Here is a 19043-nt window from a genome sequence, read left to right as displayed (position 1 = left end):
TTTATAATGGAATAGATTCTGTATTGATTTTATAACGGAATAGATTTTTAATTAGTATCATTAATATAATCAAATATTTAATATAATAATAATATTTCATGTTTGGAATAAAAATTTATAACTTTATGGATCTATTATCAAATCATTATATGTATTGTTAAATAATCAAAAAATATCAGGTATTATTTTGTAAATATTTATAAAAGACACCAAAATAATAACGACTATAGAATTAAAATTTGGGATAATTTTAAAAATACCCATCTGTATAATTATTTTTTTAAAAATACTACCATCTTTTCATTGTTTTTAAAAATACCTTTTCATAAAATTCTTTTTTCAAAAATACGGTTTTGCAACTTTTGCAACCTTGGGTTTCAGTTGCAAATGAGGTTGCAAAAGTTGCAACCTCATTTGCAAATTTTTGCAACCTCATTTGCAACTGAAAGGCTGGCGCCCCCGAATGTTGCAAATGAGGTTGCAAAAGTTGCAAATCGTAATTTTGAAAAAAGATTTTTATGAAAAGGTATTTTTAAAAAAAAATCTGAAATGTAGTATTTTTGAAAAACAATAATTGAAAAATTAGGTATTTTTGTAGATTTCCCTTAAAATTTCTCGGCGTCGCCTAAAGGCGACTCCTCGAATCTTAAATAAAATAACAAAAAATTATAGTACACCGTATGTAAAATTTTTTATTGTCAAGTTATTTAAATAAAAATATGCTCCTTTATCAAATTTTTATTTCAATAAAAATATGCTCATAGCATTTTGGCTCGTGCTATGCACACGGGTATGATTTTTTGATTTTTTTTATGTAGTTAAACTATACATTTTTTTATTGACAAACGGTGTGATATGAGATATAAGTTCAGAAAGGCAGCGTAGGTAACAGTCAAAATACCCGAGTTATGTTATTGGCGATCAATACGCTGTAGATGTTAAAGGTTATATACGAATGTCGAATGAAAAAAATAAAGTCACACAACAGAAAAATTATAACGACGCGTACTATATAAATTTTTGTATTTTGAAACATAAATAACAATAAACTTAACCCAGTTATGCAAGTTATAAAGCTTCCTTCCATTCCTTAATTATAAAATTATGGTGAATTTGCTGCTGATAGAGTTTCCTCCCGTCCTTAATAAAATGATAAATATTTATAACGGGATATATTTTTCATTAATATCATTAATATAATCAAATATTTGATATAATAATAGTATTTCATGTTTGGAATAAAAATCTATAAGTTTATGGATATATTATTAAATCATTATTTGTATAGTTAAAATAATAAAAAATATTAAGTATTTTTTATCTAAAATATTTATAAAAAAACATGAAAATAGTAATGATTATATAATTAAAATTTCTCGGCGTCGCCTAACGGCGATGCCTCATACCTTAAATAAAATAGCAAAAAATAATAATAAACTGTATGCAAAGAATTTTATTGTTAAGTTATTTGAATAAAACGGTGCTCATCTATCAAATTTTAATTCAAATAAAAAATGCTCATAGCATTTTAGCCCGTGCTACGTACACAGATAGGATTTTTTTTTTTTTTTTTCTAGTTAAGCTATACATTTTTTATTGACAAACAGTATAGATATGAGATATAAGTTATGAAAGACAACGTAATAGATTTTTCATTAGTATCATTAATTAAAGTGAATATGCTGATGATAGAGTTTCCTCCCGTCCTTAGTAAAAATTGATAAACATGTTAAAAAATAATTAACCTTGAAGGAATAATCAATAAAGAAATACATGTGTGATTTAAAGAAAAAAAGAAATACATATGTAGTCATAATTGAGTTACATTACCAAAATTATATGCTACAATTATTGTCTATATTAGAAATTGACAATAAGAATATATACGTCATAAATATCAATAATGGAATAGATTCTGTATCGATTTTATAACGGAATAGATTTTTCATTAGTATCATTAATATAACCAAATTTTAATACAATAATAATAATTTATGTTTGAAATAAGTTTATGGATCTATTATTAAATCATTAATTGTATAGTTAAAATAATTAAAAACTAAATTTTTTTCAAAAATATTATAAAAGACATGAAAATAGTAATGACTATATAATTAAAATTTATCGTTGTCGCCTAATGGCAACACCTCGTATCTTGAATAGAATAACAAAAAATTATAATAAACCGCATGTAAAAATTTTATTGTTAATTTATTTAAATAAAATATGCTCATTTATTATCACATGAAAATTATTTAAGCATTTTGGCCCGTGCTACACACACAGGTATGATACAGGTATGAAAAAAAAATGCTCTATTAGTAATGAAATTATAACAAAAATTCTTGATCTGGAAATTGAATGTAATGAACATGAAAACTGTATAAATTAAACGAAAAAGTATTGTTGTAGTAATAAATGTCAAAAAAGTATTGTTGTAGTAATAAATGTCAAAAAGTATTCGCATATAAGCTATTACAGTCCAGATTCATGTATCGAAAATTTGTAAAACCGAGTGTATGAATACTTCCTTATATATCAAGAGCTGAAATTATGGAATGAGAAAAGACTCCATTAATTTGAATTTATAACAAAAAGTTTTGATTTGAAAATTAAATATAGTGTATATGTAAACCACCACATTTTATACAAAAATGGATTGTAATAATAAATGCCAAAATTATTGAAAATCAAATAAAATTTGACTATTTTTCCTTATTTACATATAAGTTATAGCAAGCTAGATTCATGTATCTGAAAATTTTAAGAGTCTAATATATAGAAACTTCTTTATCAAGAGTTAAAATTGTGAAGTGAAAAAAAAATACTCCATTAATCGGAAATTAAAACAAAAAGTCCATCTGAAAATTGAATATAGTAAATATGAAAACTGCACAAATTATACGAAAAAGTTTTGTTATATTAAATGCTAAAAAAAGTGGAAATCAAATTATGTTTGACTACGTTTCCTTTTTTGCTATGAATTATAGCAGTCTATATCCATGTATCAGAAAATATTCAAAAATAATAATTAATATATAAAAATATTAAAAGTCTTGATTTGAAAATTAAATGTATTGAATATGGAAACCAATATATATTATACAAAAAGAATTGTAATAATAACGGCCAAAATCAGTTAAATAAAATAAAATTCGACTATTTTTCCTTATTTACATATGGGTTATAGCATGATAGACTCATGTATCCAAAAATTTAAAAGGTCAAATATTTAAAAACTTTCTTATCAAGATCTAAAATTATGGAGTGAAAAAAAAACTCTATTAATTTGAAATTATAACAAAAAGTCTTGATTTGAAAATTTAAATATAATGAACGTGGAAACCACAAACATTAAATGTAAATGGTATTTTAGTAATTAATGTCAACATCAATGAAAATCAAATAAAGTTTGACTTCCCTATTTGCATATGAGCTATAACAGTCTAGATCTATGTATCCGAATATTTAAAAATCTAATATATAAAAACTTTCTTATCGAGAGCTAAAATTGTGAAGTGAAAAAGTACTTCATTAATTTGAAATTTAACAAAAGGTCTAGATTTGAAAATTGAATATAGTGAATATGGAAACCACTACATATTATACAAAAAGAATTAATGCCAAAATCATCGAAAATCAAATATATTTTGACTACATTTCCTTATACACATATGAGTTATAGTAGGCTAGATTCATGTATCTGGACGGAAATTAGGTCATATTCATTCTCGGTGTCTCTTGTCAAAATACAATGACACGCAATAAGAAGTAAACAAAAAGCCTTGATCAGATGTTGAGAAAAAGTGAATATAAATCTCCATACGGTGAGCATCCGATAGTGGCCTGGACGAATCATCTCTTTTCAGCAGATGCAAGGAAAACTCAATCATAAAAAAAGGATCAATAAATGCATTAGTGGACATATATGCATCATAATCACTATCAATACGAAAGGAAATTATGCAAAAATAATGTCAAAAAATTAATTACAAAATATCATGTGATCTATACAATATAAAAAACTTAAAAACTGGAACAAAAATACAAAAAAATAGAATATACACCAATGCTAAGCCACAATCCCATATGTGGAGGTCGTATACTTTCAAAAAAGGCCTCTCCAGCTTTCCAAACTTTCACCCAATAACTACCTTAATCCAATATTAGGTGAATCATATGAGCTCCCCACATGAGAATACCTATTAATTAATAACAGACACAAACTATTAAAAATTGTTGTATATCACACTAATGATTCTACATGAAGACGTTAACGACAATACAATCGCGTCTAAGACTTTTGAGGAACCAAGACCAAGAGTACTGTATCTTGAAAATGAATGCGTATGAAAACTTTACTCTAGTGCGGAAATCAATTACCTGATGCATGTGCTTTCTTTTGATTCTTGGAAATTGTCTCAACACTTTTACCACGATCCACGTCCATTTCTTTTCACACCTGCAGAAACAAAATTTTACGATTATAATCGAGGATTTCGATACTGCAACATTATAATAGAAAGGATTGCAAAACCTGTTGACGACGTTGAATCCGTCCTCATGCTAAAAAAACACGACCACCGTTATCACTGCAATATAAAATAAATGTTACTACCATACACTCTACAAATCGAGAGAGAAAAAAATGATCAAATGATTACAGATGCAAGTAGATAATAAGAATTTCAAATTTTAAATAAAAAATAGCAGAGAGCATAATGGAGGAGGAAGAGATTGATTTAGATAAATAAGCACGGATTGTTATGATTAATTATCATGTTTGAATTTGAAATCAATTAGACGTAGTAATGAGTGCCATGATTGGAGGAACGAATTCAATGCCTTTTTCAAACTCTCATATGGTTGGAAGATGCTATGAGATCCAAAAAGCTCAATGAGTGGCTTGATCAATGGAACAGCAATAAATGCCACGCTCCTGATATGGCAGGAACTTGCTTCATGCCCAGTGGAAATCGGGTGGTCGCATAAAAACCCGGAATATTCTTTCATAGTGTTAAGTTGAATGAGAAAGCTGCCGGGTCGATCCGAAGCTTAATGGGTTGATCCAAGAGAAAGTGAATTTACCAAAGCAGCCTTAAAAAATGACTCATGCTTTAAGAATTATATAGATAAGATAAATATATAAATATTAAATATGATTATTATAATACATATAAAATAAAGTTTAAAACATGCAACCATGCGAAGCGGGCAAATGGGGTTATGCAGTCTTTATTACAAGCCATTCATTTGTAACTGAAAAACACTTGAGTACATTCCTTTTGAACTGCCCAACACAATTGACATTTCAAATGGTATTATGTCAAAAAAATTATCACCGTAACTAAAAGAGTAATACATTCTTTAACCACAACAAAACGAACATTTATTTAACCACTTTTTGGTATCATTTCTTTCTCAAAATTTTTGAACAATTAATTTTAATTAGAAATCCTATATATAACCATGCGTAGTGAACAAAAAATCCTAGTATAAAAGTAAAAGCTGTTGTGTGTTTACCCTGTTAAAGACTACCCACTCCTCCGTATTTTTACGTATTTACCATGGAATGCCATTTGACAAGTTTGACTTATACTATCTTTTAATAACAATCTTTCTTTTTCTTACATCCTGCAACACGTGTCGAATCCTCCCACATATTCCACCACAGATTAGCTTACTTTACTCAAAACATTGCAAATTCAAAAACACACCCAGATCCTCATCATTTTCCCCCTCTCGCGGCTATCTTCCAGGTACGATTTCGAGCTAAACCTAATTCCTGTCTTGGTTTTCTACTAATTACTTACCTAAGGACCATATATTTGCCGCTTTGTTCACCGATTGCAGTGGGGTTTTTGCGATTGTTCAAATATCCATGACGAGGCTCAGTATTACAGTTGACCGGCTACATGGATATTATCCCGTGGTAGACACTTATTCTCCTGTCCTTGAAATTCAGTATGTTTTGATTTTGTTACAATCTTCTTCTCTTTCTGTTTTTATGCTTTACTCAATAGATAATTAGAACATGGAATGTTGTTAGTGAGTAATGAGCCAAGACCCATGTGTGAGTTAACTACAGAGCTGAGCACTATATGTTACAAACCTCATTTTCCCAAGTGCATTCATTTTGTAAGTGTTGTTTCACCAAGTGTTTGATAAAATGCTTTAAAGAAATTTAAGATTTTGAATCCCTCTCTGTAATATATTTAATATTTGCAGATTCTATGTCACACGTTTGATTGACATGATTACATAATAATCTCTCTCATTCTTTAATTTTTTTAAAGAATTATTTCGTGTTTGTACTAATTATTTCTCTATTTCGTGTTTTTTGCAGGTTCAATTTTGTATACCATCCATCTTCAAAATGGTTTCAGTCATGTTACTACTCATCTTCAAGTTTTTAAATCCTTTTATTTTTCTGCATTTTGTCACCAGGTGTTTCATAAAATAACAACACATTATTCTTGATTATCTATTTTACTCATCTGCTACATAAAATTACAAATTGTTGTTGTTGGCCTTTTAAATCTGTCAATATTTGCGTAGTAAATTTGCAACTGATTTGTTATAGTTATATTAAACACGACTATATTGTGAAGAGTTATATGCTCCTTGACTTGCCTAAGATGCCCATATGTATAAGTTTCTAATTTGGTATATTCTTTGAATTGTATTCAGTTAAGTTAAAAACTACCGGAATATCACGGATAAATGATACATGTGGTTAGTTTTCTATGAGTGAGAAACAGAAACATTGTGATATTATAATGGAAAAGATACGTATTCTTCTTTGTTTAGAGTATTATAATGATTTACCAAGTGTTTGCTAGGATATCCAGGGAATTAATAATTCTAAAAAAACACGTCGTATAGTTGTATATTATTTTTTGAATTTTTTGGAAAAGATACGTATTCATCAACTAATGGCAGCTGATATAGATTATCATATGCTCTTTTTATAGTATGTTGGCACAAAAAATTTGGCCCGGAACTAATGGCCAGGAATGATATAATTTCAGAGCAGTTCATGTAACGCACTCGATGATGATGGATGTAGAGGCAGGGTGAACACACCTGCAGTGTCTCCAAGTAATTGATAGGTAGAAACTCTTTTGCCCGGAAATACTCTTTTGTGTCATTTCTTAAAAGACTGAGGATCTTCCACTGTCCTGTTTCTTTCTTGCTAGAATTAGAATTCTCTTTTCTTATTGTGCAGGAGACTTCACATTACATTACTAAGGATTATAGAGCTTGAGGTGGCAGGGAAATGAAGTTTCTGATGTATCTTCTGGCAAGTTGATATATCATAGATTTTATATCAAATATATGGTACTACACTGCTAGCATTGCCTCAGTAGCTCCTTTTGTCTGTCAGGATATAAAATTCATATTATGTTAATTTACTTTGAGCATTGAATAACTAATTTCACAGTTTTCTAATTGACTCATTTATGTATGAATTTGTAAGCTGAGAATAAATGTTAGTAGTCAATGAATATTCAATAATCTAAATTTGAATATCAGGTCATTTGTTTGTATAATAAATGTTAAAACACACTTCCCAATCATCTAATTATCTTTAATTTGTGTTTATGATGTATTTTTTTACGATGTAAATTTCGATATTAGATATCATTTATTCTATATATATATATATATATATATATATATATTTTTTTTTTTTATCAGTGATTTTTGTTTCATTTCTTTTTGAATTTTTGATAAAAGCTCTAAGATATTTTTTTGTTCTTTTTGCAGATTATTAGTTTTAGGAGGTTAGTGGATGTCATGTGTGCAAGGTGGAGAAGGTTATTGTTTCTGCTACTGCATTTGTCTTCTTGGTTGGTAAAAGTCGTTCTCCTCAGCAATTTTAATATTTGCATGTTTAAAATCAAAATCATTTGCACGGTTTTTTCAAAGAGCTGATATGAATCCATCAGTTAATACTCTCAGGAACCAGATGCAGCACTTAGGGAATGGGGGTTTAGGAAGGCTTGCGTCCTGCTTCTTGGATTCCTTGGCCACACTAAACTACCCTACATTGTATTACGGTCTTAGATGGACAGGAAGAAGTTGCGGAAACTTGGCTTGAGGTGATGAAACATGTTTCCTTTTATTTTATCTTTGTAAACAAAGTTTTAAATATATCACATGCTTCATCACTTTAAGATTTAAGTATCCTTATTAGATGGGTCTTCCTTTTCTAATGAGCGCCATGTGGAAGAGGCGGAGAGATCTGCACAACGAGGCTCTGTTGCACAAAAGAAAGCCTCCATTGAAGCTCATTACAAAAAAATTGATGTTGCTAAGATGGCAGCAGCTTTGCTTGAGCAAGCAAATGAGAGTAATGCATTGGAACCTGAAAGTTAAACCCAAAAGCAGCTTAGTGACTGCAACATTACTAGCCAGGATTCAGAAACAATAAAACAGGACTCTCGGAAGGCTAAGTCTGATAGCTCAGAATTTGATAAGGCTGAACGCGCTGATTTGACTACAGAAACAAAAGTATTGGTGAAAATTTGTCCTAATGTTGATAAACAAAATATGGTCTATGGATCAAATATTGATGGGATACTAAAAAATGAGAAACATTCGGCTAAGGAATTCGTGTTATACTTGACGGAAATTTATGGAACTCCCGTTTTTAATAAATTTTAAGGAATTCCTGTCTTTTAACAACTTTCTATTTGCTTGGTTTCTTTCTTGATTTCTGTTGTTAACGGTTTATAATAAATTTCATTTTCTAAAATATCGGGGGAACATAATTTTCATTTTATTTCCAAATGAACCTTTTCTGTTAAACCATTACAAGGTTATTTTACTTTTTTTTGCTATATATGGAAAAAATACGTTGGTTAAATATTCACATAAATATATAAATTACATGAAATAATTATATAATTTTATGGTTCCGTAAAAGGACTTAATCGGCAAAGATAGAAAATAAGAATTAATTGGAGATTAATCAGATAAATCGAATGATTAATTAAATAATTAAATCACGGCCGTCAAGTCTAATAATATAGACTTTGACAACAAATCTCTCGACATGTTCAAAGACAAAGACCCATGAAACCAAAATGATCAGAAATGCCTCTCAATGTCAAATTAGTTGAGTCATAACAAATGGTTATAAGAGCAAGTCCAATAGGTGTGCTAAATCAAGTCTTAAATCCAAAAATAGGGAATATGGGATAAAATTGCACTCCAACACTATGCTAGTGATGTGCTAAATCACTAGCACAAGCCTCCCCTTCCCTATTTTTAGAATATGCTAGCCACTTCTAAACTATTTTTATTATTAAAATATTCATTTCCCTCCCTCCTCCACATCATTTCCCTTTTCACAACATCCCAAAGTGTTTAAATTTAATATTATTATAATAATAGGGAATGGATATAGGGAGTACTATTGGAGCTCATGTGCTAAATCTTGTGCTAAATCACTAAGACATATTATTTAATAATATTTTTAGGGAACCTTTTAGCATAGTGTTGGACTTGCTCTAAGCCACATCTCATTCAAGCGCTGGCTGTACTCATTAGTGAATTTTTGTGGAACCTTCTGCAAGAGAAAAACAGGGCACCCACCCGTAAAGATGTATATAACAAAAAACACCAGGCTATATGATGTACAAGATACAGTAATTGATTCATGCATTTTACTAAACAATTCCATTCATACCCTCCAATGCTTAATATACATGGGCGAATAAATATATCACAATCGAATAACATTCAAACAACAAATAAAAGCTTACCATTTCATCAGAAGAGGAGTCGTCGCGGCAAACATACTTCAAGAACCGGGGGATGAGAGTGGAACTGGCCATGGCGGAAAGAGAGCAACAAAATGACAGACAAGGGTTTTTGGTAGAATGAGCTTCAATACATATGTTAAACATTCACTAAAAAATAAAGAGTAAAGTACATTTTGTGTACCTACACTTTACTCGAGACACCACTTTTAATATTGTTGTTTAAAATCGAGCATTTGCAATATCAGCTTTTTGAAATAATTGCAAACTGTGTATGTCCGTCAAATTGGTGTAACTCTGTTAATTTCTTTGAGGGCAAAATGGACAAAACATATTTAATCAGTTTCCAAATATTGAAAAATTTCACAGTTGAGCTTAATATGAACTACAATGAAGTGAAGAAACAATTCCACCAATCCATCAAAGAATAACAACTTCAATTTACATAAACTTAATCAGATACCCATATTATTTACACCACTCCCCTGCTATCACCATTTGTCTTGATCCCCTCCACTAAAATCTTCAAAATTTTGCCATCACCACCTACTCTATCCCCAATACTTCCGACTTCGCCTTCCCCACCAATGTCTCCATAGTCGGGATTTGCCTCCCCATTTCCTCTGGTCTAAATACTTCCAAATAGGCCACCCAAGATGAGGCCTTAGATGCCCTTTTACAGCTTTGCCCTTCCTCTCATCATCCATCTTCTCATACACTCCTCCGATTTATAGACTACACCTCCCAAATCTAAGCCTCTCTCGTATATTCTTACACCACATAAGAGCAAAAAGGCCTATTTGAGTTTGGTAAAGAGAGGTGGTGAGTTTAGGAGTTGTGTTTTTCGGCGGCGGCGGATTCACTGCCGCGTGGCGGACAGTGATGCCCGTACTTATGGCGACGATGGGGTGGAGGTGTGGTCGCATGTTTTGTTTTGGGTGAAAGTAAAACAAGGGTTTTTGTGGAGAGATGTAGATATAGCAGTAGATATAGTATATGTATATATAAATTATACAAAGGTCCATGTAGTGAAAGTAACAGCACTTGGTTCTTGAAAATATGTTCTTCCCACTTTGATTTTATAAAAGTTAACGGAGTTATCTTAAATTGACGGACATACATAGTTCGTAATTATTTTTTAAAGCTAGTATTGCAAATGCTCGATTTTAAATAACAGTATTGCAAGTGGTGTCTCGAGTAAAGTGCAGGTACACAGAATGCACTTTACTCAAAAATAAAATTAAATTATAAAACTGCAGATCACGATACCCGAAACCCAATGTTTATTTCCTTTCACAAACTGTAACGGTAACAATCCCTCTCACTATTTATTAGATAATATTTATAGAGCTTTTAGAATTTAAAATATGTGTATTAGTAAAATTCAAAACAAACATTAAAAAAATACAATAGAGGCTCATTTAATTGCCCCGTTTGATAATATATTTGAGATAGTGGAGGAAAGTAGTGGGTGTAATAGTAGTTTTTAATGTTAAATATGAGATGGTAGGGGAAGATAGTGGGTGTAATGATGAAAAAAACTTGCTATTTATAGTAACGTAAAGAACTGAGAGGGACATCCCAAGATAGTAACTGTAAACAAATGAGAGGGACAGAGGGAGTATGTTTTTTTTACCAAGGGGCCGTTTGGCTAGGGTTTAAAAAATTGACTTCAATCAATACTCTTTATTAATAAGCGAAATCATATTTTAGTTGAACATCAGTACCAAAAATACTAAAATTTGGTCATCTTATATTATATTTAATTATTATTATTATTATTAATTATTAATATTATTATACACTTAAGTATTGTATTATCGTTAAAAAACTTATATTTGTGAGGATTTTATAATATTCATGAAAATTGATTAAAATATTATAATTAAAAAACGACTTAAGGATTTTGTAATCATATAATTTCTTTATTTAATAATAACAATAATCATTAAACTAATATTAAAAAAATTCGCATTGCTTAGGATTTTATAATTTTATTATATTATTAAAATGACTTTCATATTAATTAGGATTTTATAATTAAAAACTTCAATAATAGTAAGGATTTTATAATTATCAGACTTTGATATTGATTAGGATTTTATAATTAAAGACTTCAATGTTATACTATTAAAAAAAGACTTTTACCGTAGTTAAAAGGTGGTGACAACACTGTCATGACAAATGCAAACTCCAACGAAAATAAAATTATCGTAAATTGTCTGGTTATAGTCATAAAAAGGAGCTTACAAGACTTTGTCAAAAAAAGTTAACAATAAATTAATTTAAAATTTATTTAATTCAACATCTGTTATAATTTTATATTAATTTGACAAATATCTACCAATATTAAATTTACAAAAACTTCAATTAGCGGTACACTTAATAATATTTATTAGACGTCAAAAACAATTGAATTAAAAAAATTAAGTTGTACTAAACATTTAATACCTTCTCAGCCAATTTATATATGCAGGTGTTGAATTTTTTTCCATCTATTTAAAATGAAAAACAACATAATGATTTTATTAAAATAAAACGTACTATTTTGGAATAAATTCATCTCATAACATGTATTCTGAGAATATTTTTTTAAGAGAATAAAATTTAAACATAATTAGATATGTGTTGCATTATCGTGAAATTGTATAGGCATGGCGCATTACGCGGTTGGGCCACATGTGCATTCTAATCCTTGCTGTTAATTAGTAATTTTTTCCCATTCATAATTTTCGTATATTTTTATCTTGATTTTATTTAAGCACGTGATGTATTGATAAATTATGGATTCTCATAACATGAATTCTGAGAATATTTTTTTTTGAAAAATAAAATTTAAACATAATTAGATATGTGTTGAGCATTCGAATTCTTGCTGTCAATTAGTAATTTTTTCCCATTCCTAATTTTTCGTATTTCTTTATCTTGATTTTATTCAAGCACGTGATGTATTGATAAATTATGGATTTGAATGTTTAGGCACATAAACTCACCAAGTCAATGCTCGCAAATGTCTCAACGCGTCTATACAGATGATAAACCTATGTGTATTCTTTTTTCATTCATTTAAACTTTATTGTCTAAACGTCCGGAGTTATGTTTGCATGACTTTTGGTTAGATGATAAACTTTCTTGAAAGAAAAAAATCCCGAATGCGGTTTATTATTTTTCGATACAATTCTTCTATGAGTACGTAGATCATACAAAAAAAGAAGGCGTTTTCCGGTTTTCTTGAGCAGCTGGACATAGTAGATGATGTATATAACTTTGAAGAAGTCAGACAAGGAGTGAAACGGTAAAACCTATATAAGAATTAGGGGTCGTTTGGTTCATGGGTATGTGGAATCAGGTATGGGGTTTGTCCATTCCAAACCCATACCTGGTGTTTGGTTGGTAAAAATATAATCTCAAACCCATACCTTAAACCCCCAAGGTATGAGTTTTTGATACCTAGGTGGGGAGGTGGGTATGAGATGGAGGTATGGGTATCCATTCATTTTTGATTTTTTTTGTCTCTATTTAAGTAATCAAATATTAATGTTTTATACAAAATTAAATCAATGATGCAAAAATATATAACAATAATAATTTTATTAATTTTTCAATTAATATAAATTAATAACTTATTTTTTACAAAAATTGCATATATTGATTCCAGCACTCAACCAAACACATGATATCATATATGATACCTCAAACCCATACCAGCTTAACCCGATTCCTCATTCCAACCCGATACCACTCTTCGAACCAAACGACCCCTTAGATGCCTATATGTAACAAACAAGTAGAAAATTCATGGAATGTCCAAAAGACTATATGTAGTATGAATGTTACCTTACTATGCCCATTCGACTTATCTTCTATAATGTAACCAGATGGACGCTTATAACATCTTGAATTAATAGTATTCTCAAGCTTGTCAATGAAACATCTACAATTGCCCATTTATTCGCTGCTAATTGCTTGCAATGACGCACAAAATAAACTTCTCGAGTTGCCACCACAGAGCTCTGCAAATATCTGTCGAGAAAAAATAAAATAATGGATTTAAAGATTGCAGAATATGGAGAGTGCATTAGAGTTAACTTAAATCAATTATCAGTTGAATGACGCCATTCTTACCAACTCTTTCTCCGCTATTGATAACATCAACGGTAGAGCCCTTTGAGATCATGCATGGAAACATTACTTGCCATTGTTTCTATGAAACACACAGATTTTCAATAAATTTCAAATTAAATCATAAGCGTTTGAGAATTAGCCAAAATATGATTTTTAATTACCGCATCTATGAAATATTGAACTAACTGGGAAGATCCATAAAGACAACTCCATTGTCCCTTGAAGCCTCAACAGATGATCCATTTTACCAGTTTTTGACAGGAAAATCCTTCAGGTACTCGTCATAGTTCAGTATCTCACGAGTCACGGCTAGTCTCAAAGCTTTTGATCCAAAGTGGTTCCCCTTCGGTAACCATTTTTATCAACTCCTCAGCAGGGCCGGCTCAAGAAACTTGGGGGCCTTAGGCGAATTACAAAAATGAGGCCTAATTTAAATTTTTTTTAGATATTATATTAATAATATAAATACAAAATTTTACAATATTTAAACATTACAAATTAACATAAAATCACCCTAAACACACTACTACAAAATTTACTTGCTACAAAATAATATTTTTACATCGGTTTCACTAGTCTTCATGCACACTACTACATATAATTATATATGTTTATTTGTCTAAATAAACATATATAATTATATAAAAATCGTAGGCAAAAAAAATTACATACTATGTAAATTAAAACTAAATTAGTTATATAATATTCATATATATATATATATATATATATATATATATATAATTTTATTAAATCTGAATTTAAAAATTAATTAACCTGAAGGGAAAATTAAAGAACAATAAAATCTCTAGTGTTTCTTTTTATTTTATATTTACAAGAATGAGGTTACATCCACATAAAACAATCATTTGCATATTTATTAGGTTATGGATTTAAGTAAGTATTTATTAAGTTAGCACAAAAAATAAAGTATGATTAATAATATTGTATTAGTATTTTGATTATGTTTTTGAAAAGTTGATCACACAAAATTTTCAATTTTTTCACAAAATTTAGATATCAATTCCCATCTTATTTTTGATTTTTTATTAATATAATGTAACTAAATTATTTTTTTTTCCAGATGTATACCTATACATATATATACTAGTATAAAATTGGGGGCTCTTAACATTGGGGGCCTTAGGCGGTTGCCTAAATAGCCTGTACTATGAGCCGGCCCTGCTCCTCAGTTGTTTTGTTAACAATCCCAACAATTTGAGATCTTTCTAGCCCAAAAATGTTGCTGAATGCATCTGAAGAACATTTCATATTGCCAGCTTGGTCACTTCCAGGTGAACAAGTTGATTTAACTGACGGTGATTCTGATGATGCATACTTCCCAATAACTGCTAGATACTTTTCGTTCTGCAAGTTAAAAAAGCGCTATTAGCATGCATCAATTGTCAACTCATGAGCATATAATTAAAGATGAATTAGCTAACCTCATATTTTAGTCGAGCGTATATTTTCTATTCTTTAACTAAGTACTCTATGATCCATCGAATATGACCCAGATATGATCCACTAACATTAAATATCATTATTATTTAAATTATTCAAATAATTATCATTTAGTCTAAGTAACCATAATATTATAAAATATAATAATTTTAAATTTGAAACTTATAATTTTATGTCAGTATATATCATTTATTAAATATATATGAAGATAATAAGCATTATCACATTAAATAAATCATATTTTATGAAGATATAAACTTAAATAAGATATTAAAATTTTATAAAATGATGACTATGGATTTAAACTATAATATGTACTAGTATTTATGCCCGCTACGCAAGGGCTTTCAAAATGAAATTTTATTTTCTATTATTCTATAATTAAAACAATATTTTTATAATTTTTTGTTTTCCTAAATCAATTAAATAATTAATTTAAAGTTTTTTTAATTAGATTTTAATAAATGTAATTCTTTATGTGATGTTTTTAAAATGTTCAAATTAGTCCGACTACTTCTAATTTATAAAAATATAAATATTCTATGTTTTGAGAAGCTGAAATTAGGAAGTCGAGCTTGAATGAGTGAATAAATATCCGACTAATTTCTGTATAGTTGATTTAATTTAATTAATTTTTATTTTATTTAATTCGTAAATGATAATGTATCAGTAAAATAATATCGGAAAATATTTTAATATATAGTGGATTTGTGCCCGCTACGCATGGGCGTTAGTTTTCAATATTTTTTCATCTATTAATATTTAAACAAATTTTTAACAAAAAAATTTAGTTCTGATCAATTTTATTTATACTTCGGTTGAGTTTATATATAAAGTTTCGTCTTCTGATTATTGCTTTTTGTTTAGCGATTTCACTGAATTTTTCAAAAATTTGAGAATCAGATTTCAAAAAGATATCTTTAAAATTTAGAATTATTGCATATGAATTTATCCTTTTTTGATAAAAAAAATCAAATACTTATGAGTTGAACCCCTTATTCAAGATTTTAATTTTGATGGTAATGATTTATTTGCAACAAATAAGTTCATAGATTTAAAAAAAATATTATAAATTTAATATAAAAATAATGAGTAATTTAATTTGAAAAGAGATATCTATCTTTATACGCAATATGAAAAGAAACTCCTGCATGTATAAATCAAACTCCAATAGTCATATACTCAAAATGTAAAGAAACTCAAATACGCAAAATGAGAAGATGAGAATTTTTAGTGACTTTTTAATTAATAAATTAACGATGAATCCAATAATGTAGATTACACGCATACCTAACATTTGTTTTTTCTTAACAAAATAATTTGTATCACATGCTTCCGCCACAAAATAATTTTGTCTCTGCTTTGCACATGGGAATGTTATTTTATTTAACTATACTTTATTTATTTGTTAAATCATTAAATTTATTTATTTTTTGTGTTTGTGTTTTCTTTCTAAATTTTACAGGGTGTTCTTTTTTCATATAAATTATTATAATTATGTACTCAAACATTGTATTATATAGTTGGGTTCTGTGAAAGAAAACGTTCTGTGAAAGAAAACAAATTATATAAACTTATATCTCCAATTTGCATCACATGCGATAAAGTGTATGCTATTTATGATAATACTATCTCCATTAATAATTGATTGTTTTTTAGATTTTTTAATAAAATTAAGTTAAAATATACTATAATAGTTTTTCGGTCTCGCGGCGAGACCGGCTTCTTTTATTTTTTTTTTTTAAAAAATGACATCTTTAATATATTTTTTATTTTTAAAGTTATATTAAGAATTTTTAAAAAATTACAAATACAATAAAAAACAAAGTAATTTTTTTGAAATTTATAACTATTATTAGTAATACATATATGTTTGGTCAATTAACATTTATCTACCTTTATCTATTATCTATGTAATTGTTCCTTGAGAGTATGTTTGATGGTAATATTTTTTTTTGGTAAGCCAGAAAATATATATATAATGAGAATCTCGGAGAGCCTTACAATTAGCTTGCCAAGCTAATACAAAAGAGAACGACCTACAGGAAACCAAAAGGAGATGTGCAAGACAACCCGAGATAAACATCTACCCGAAGTACAACACTGGCTCGATAAAATAGACAAAAGCTACTAGACCTAGAGCTACATGACCTAAAGCATAATAAAAAGCCACAGAGGCGGCTTGGAGCAGACCTAGGTCATCTCTAAACAGCAGGTGCAGCCACACCAGCAGAGAGACCTTCACCATCAACAGACCCATCAGACCCATCAATGTTACCAACTTCAGCAGCATCACTCACATTTCCCACATCGATAGCGTAGGCTTGCCCAGGACCAACAGCAACCCCAGCAGCATCCGCAACCCCCAAAGTTGTATTCTCTAACTCCATTTCAACAAGAAGCTGCTCAACAGGCATGAACTCAGAAGCAGACTGAGGAGAAGGCATACTTCGTTTAGGAACAGCTAACTCCAGAATACCTAAGCATGCATAGTGGAGAACGTCTTTTGCAAAAAGACCATTACCCACAGGAGCTTCGAGATCCAGATTATTATCAAGAAAAGTTGCAGCATACTCTCCAAGATACCCCGCATCCAGAATTTTCTCAGCTTTCTCAGATAGAACCCCATTATCATAGAAAGCATACTCAGCATACAGACGTTCTTTACCCTTCTTAGACAGAAGTTGAGGAGAAGAGACAATGCTCCAACGGGAGTCTTTCACTTTCTTCGCAGCAGGCACAGGAAAAACTGGGGAGCATTCATAGCATTTACGCTTCAAAGGAGGAGGAGGACCATCCACTACCTCACCCAGACCCATGTCTGGCATGACTTCAACCTCAGGAAAGCTGACAACTCTTCCCATGTCTCGATCCAGAAGAAATTTGAGGTTCCCCATTGTCGAGGCCCCTGGCAACTCCACCAGTCCAGCCATGTTCAGAAGGCCATGCTCGGCCATATGAGAAGCAACAGAGTTCATGTGGTCTGGAATCCATGATATCTTCCTGGGAATGGGCTCAGTCGCTTGGTGGTTTGCAAAGAGAGAGTTAAACAGACGGAACGCCTCGAGCAACTCTTGTGGAATGAGAAACTGGTCCTGTGAACTGATGAGCTCAAATATGTCCATATTAGAGGTTTCAATCCATGTTTGATGGTAATATGATCAATTTTCACTGAAAGGACATATTATTCATTGTTACAGTGCAAAATCATGGTTCAATAAGTTCTGATGGTTCAATCGAATATGGACCGTGAATCATATTCAGGTAGGATCATAATCTTATGAAAAATTATATGAAACCGAATATGAGCGGATATAGGTGTACTCATATCCGAGATCATATAATATACGAGCTTAATTTTTTCGTCAGATTTGAATCGTTTTCAAAACTGCTGTGAGACATGTATCATATTCTCGAGTCGGTTATAATTTGAAATACTGGATAGTCCGTATCATTATCAGCCATAAATAGAGTAACGTTTCTTATTACTTTTTGTGGTGTAATAATACGAAAACAGATACAAAAAAGTTATTACCTTTTGTAGTGTAATAATACGAAAACAGGTACAGAAGAAGTTGGGCAAAAAAGGTGCCTCCACGCAGGATCGAACTGCGGACCTTCAGTTTACAAGACTGACGCTCTACCACTGAGCTATAAAGGCAACTGGTATTTTTTCAATCTTTT

The 19043-nt window shown here is 30.0% G+C and overlaps 1 protein-coding gene and 1 non-coding gene across 17 annotated transcripts in view; one reads left to right on the top strand and one right to left on the bottom strand.

Moving 5' to 3' along the window:
* LOC135150804 (protein MHF2 homolog) overlaps positions 1-8674 on the top strand; it is a 20360-nt gene extending 11686 nt beyond the window's left edge. Inside the window, exons 4-11 of one of the 16 annotated variants that reach the window (XR_010289086.1) lie at positions 5675-5759; positions 5854-5932; positions 6347-6447; positions 7032-7112; positions 7229-7341; positions 7771-7853; positions 7953-8105; positions 8201-8674. Coding sequence is in view for 7 of the 16 variants with exons in the window: in XM_064087987.1 (XP_063944057.1) it covers positions 5675-5759; positions 5854-5885 (117 nt within the window). In the remaining 9 variants the exon portion in view is untranslated. Of the gene's footprint in view, positions 1-5674; positions 5760-5853; positions 5965-6049; positions 6198-6346; positions 7113-7228; positions 7342-7770; positions 7858-7952; positions 8106-8200 lie in introns of those variants that run through there. The other 15 variants (XR_010289084.1, XR_010289089.1, XM_064087987.1 and 12 more) reach the window with 15 other exon arrangements.
* Positions 8675-18948: 10274 nt separating this feature from the next.
* On the bottom strand, positions 18949-19020 carry TRNAT-UGU (transfer RNA threonine (anticodon UGU)). The gene has a single exon. It is a non-coding gene; the product is annotated as a tRNA-Thr (tRNA).
* Between the last annotated feature and the right edge of the window lie 23 nt (positions 19021-19043).

This window comes from Daucus carota, chromosome 2 (assembly GCF_001625215.2).
Source record: "Daucus carota subsp. sativus chromosome 2, DH1 v3.0, whole genome shotgun sequence".
NCBI classification, from domain to species: Eukaryota; Viridiplantae; Streptophyta; class Magnoliopsida; order Apiales; family Apiaceae; genus Daucus; species Daucus carota.
Note: the sequence above shows the minus strand (reverse complement) of the source record. Positions and strands in the feature narration are given on the sequence as shown.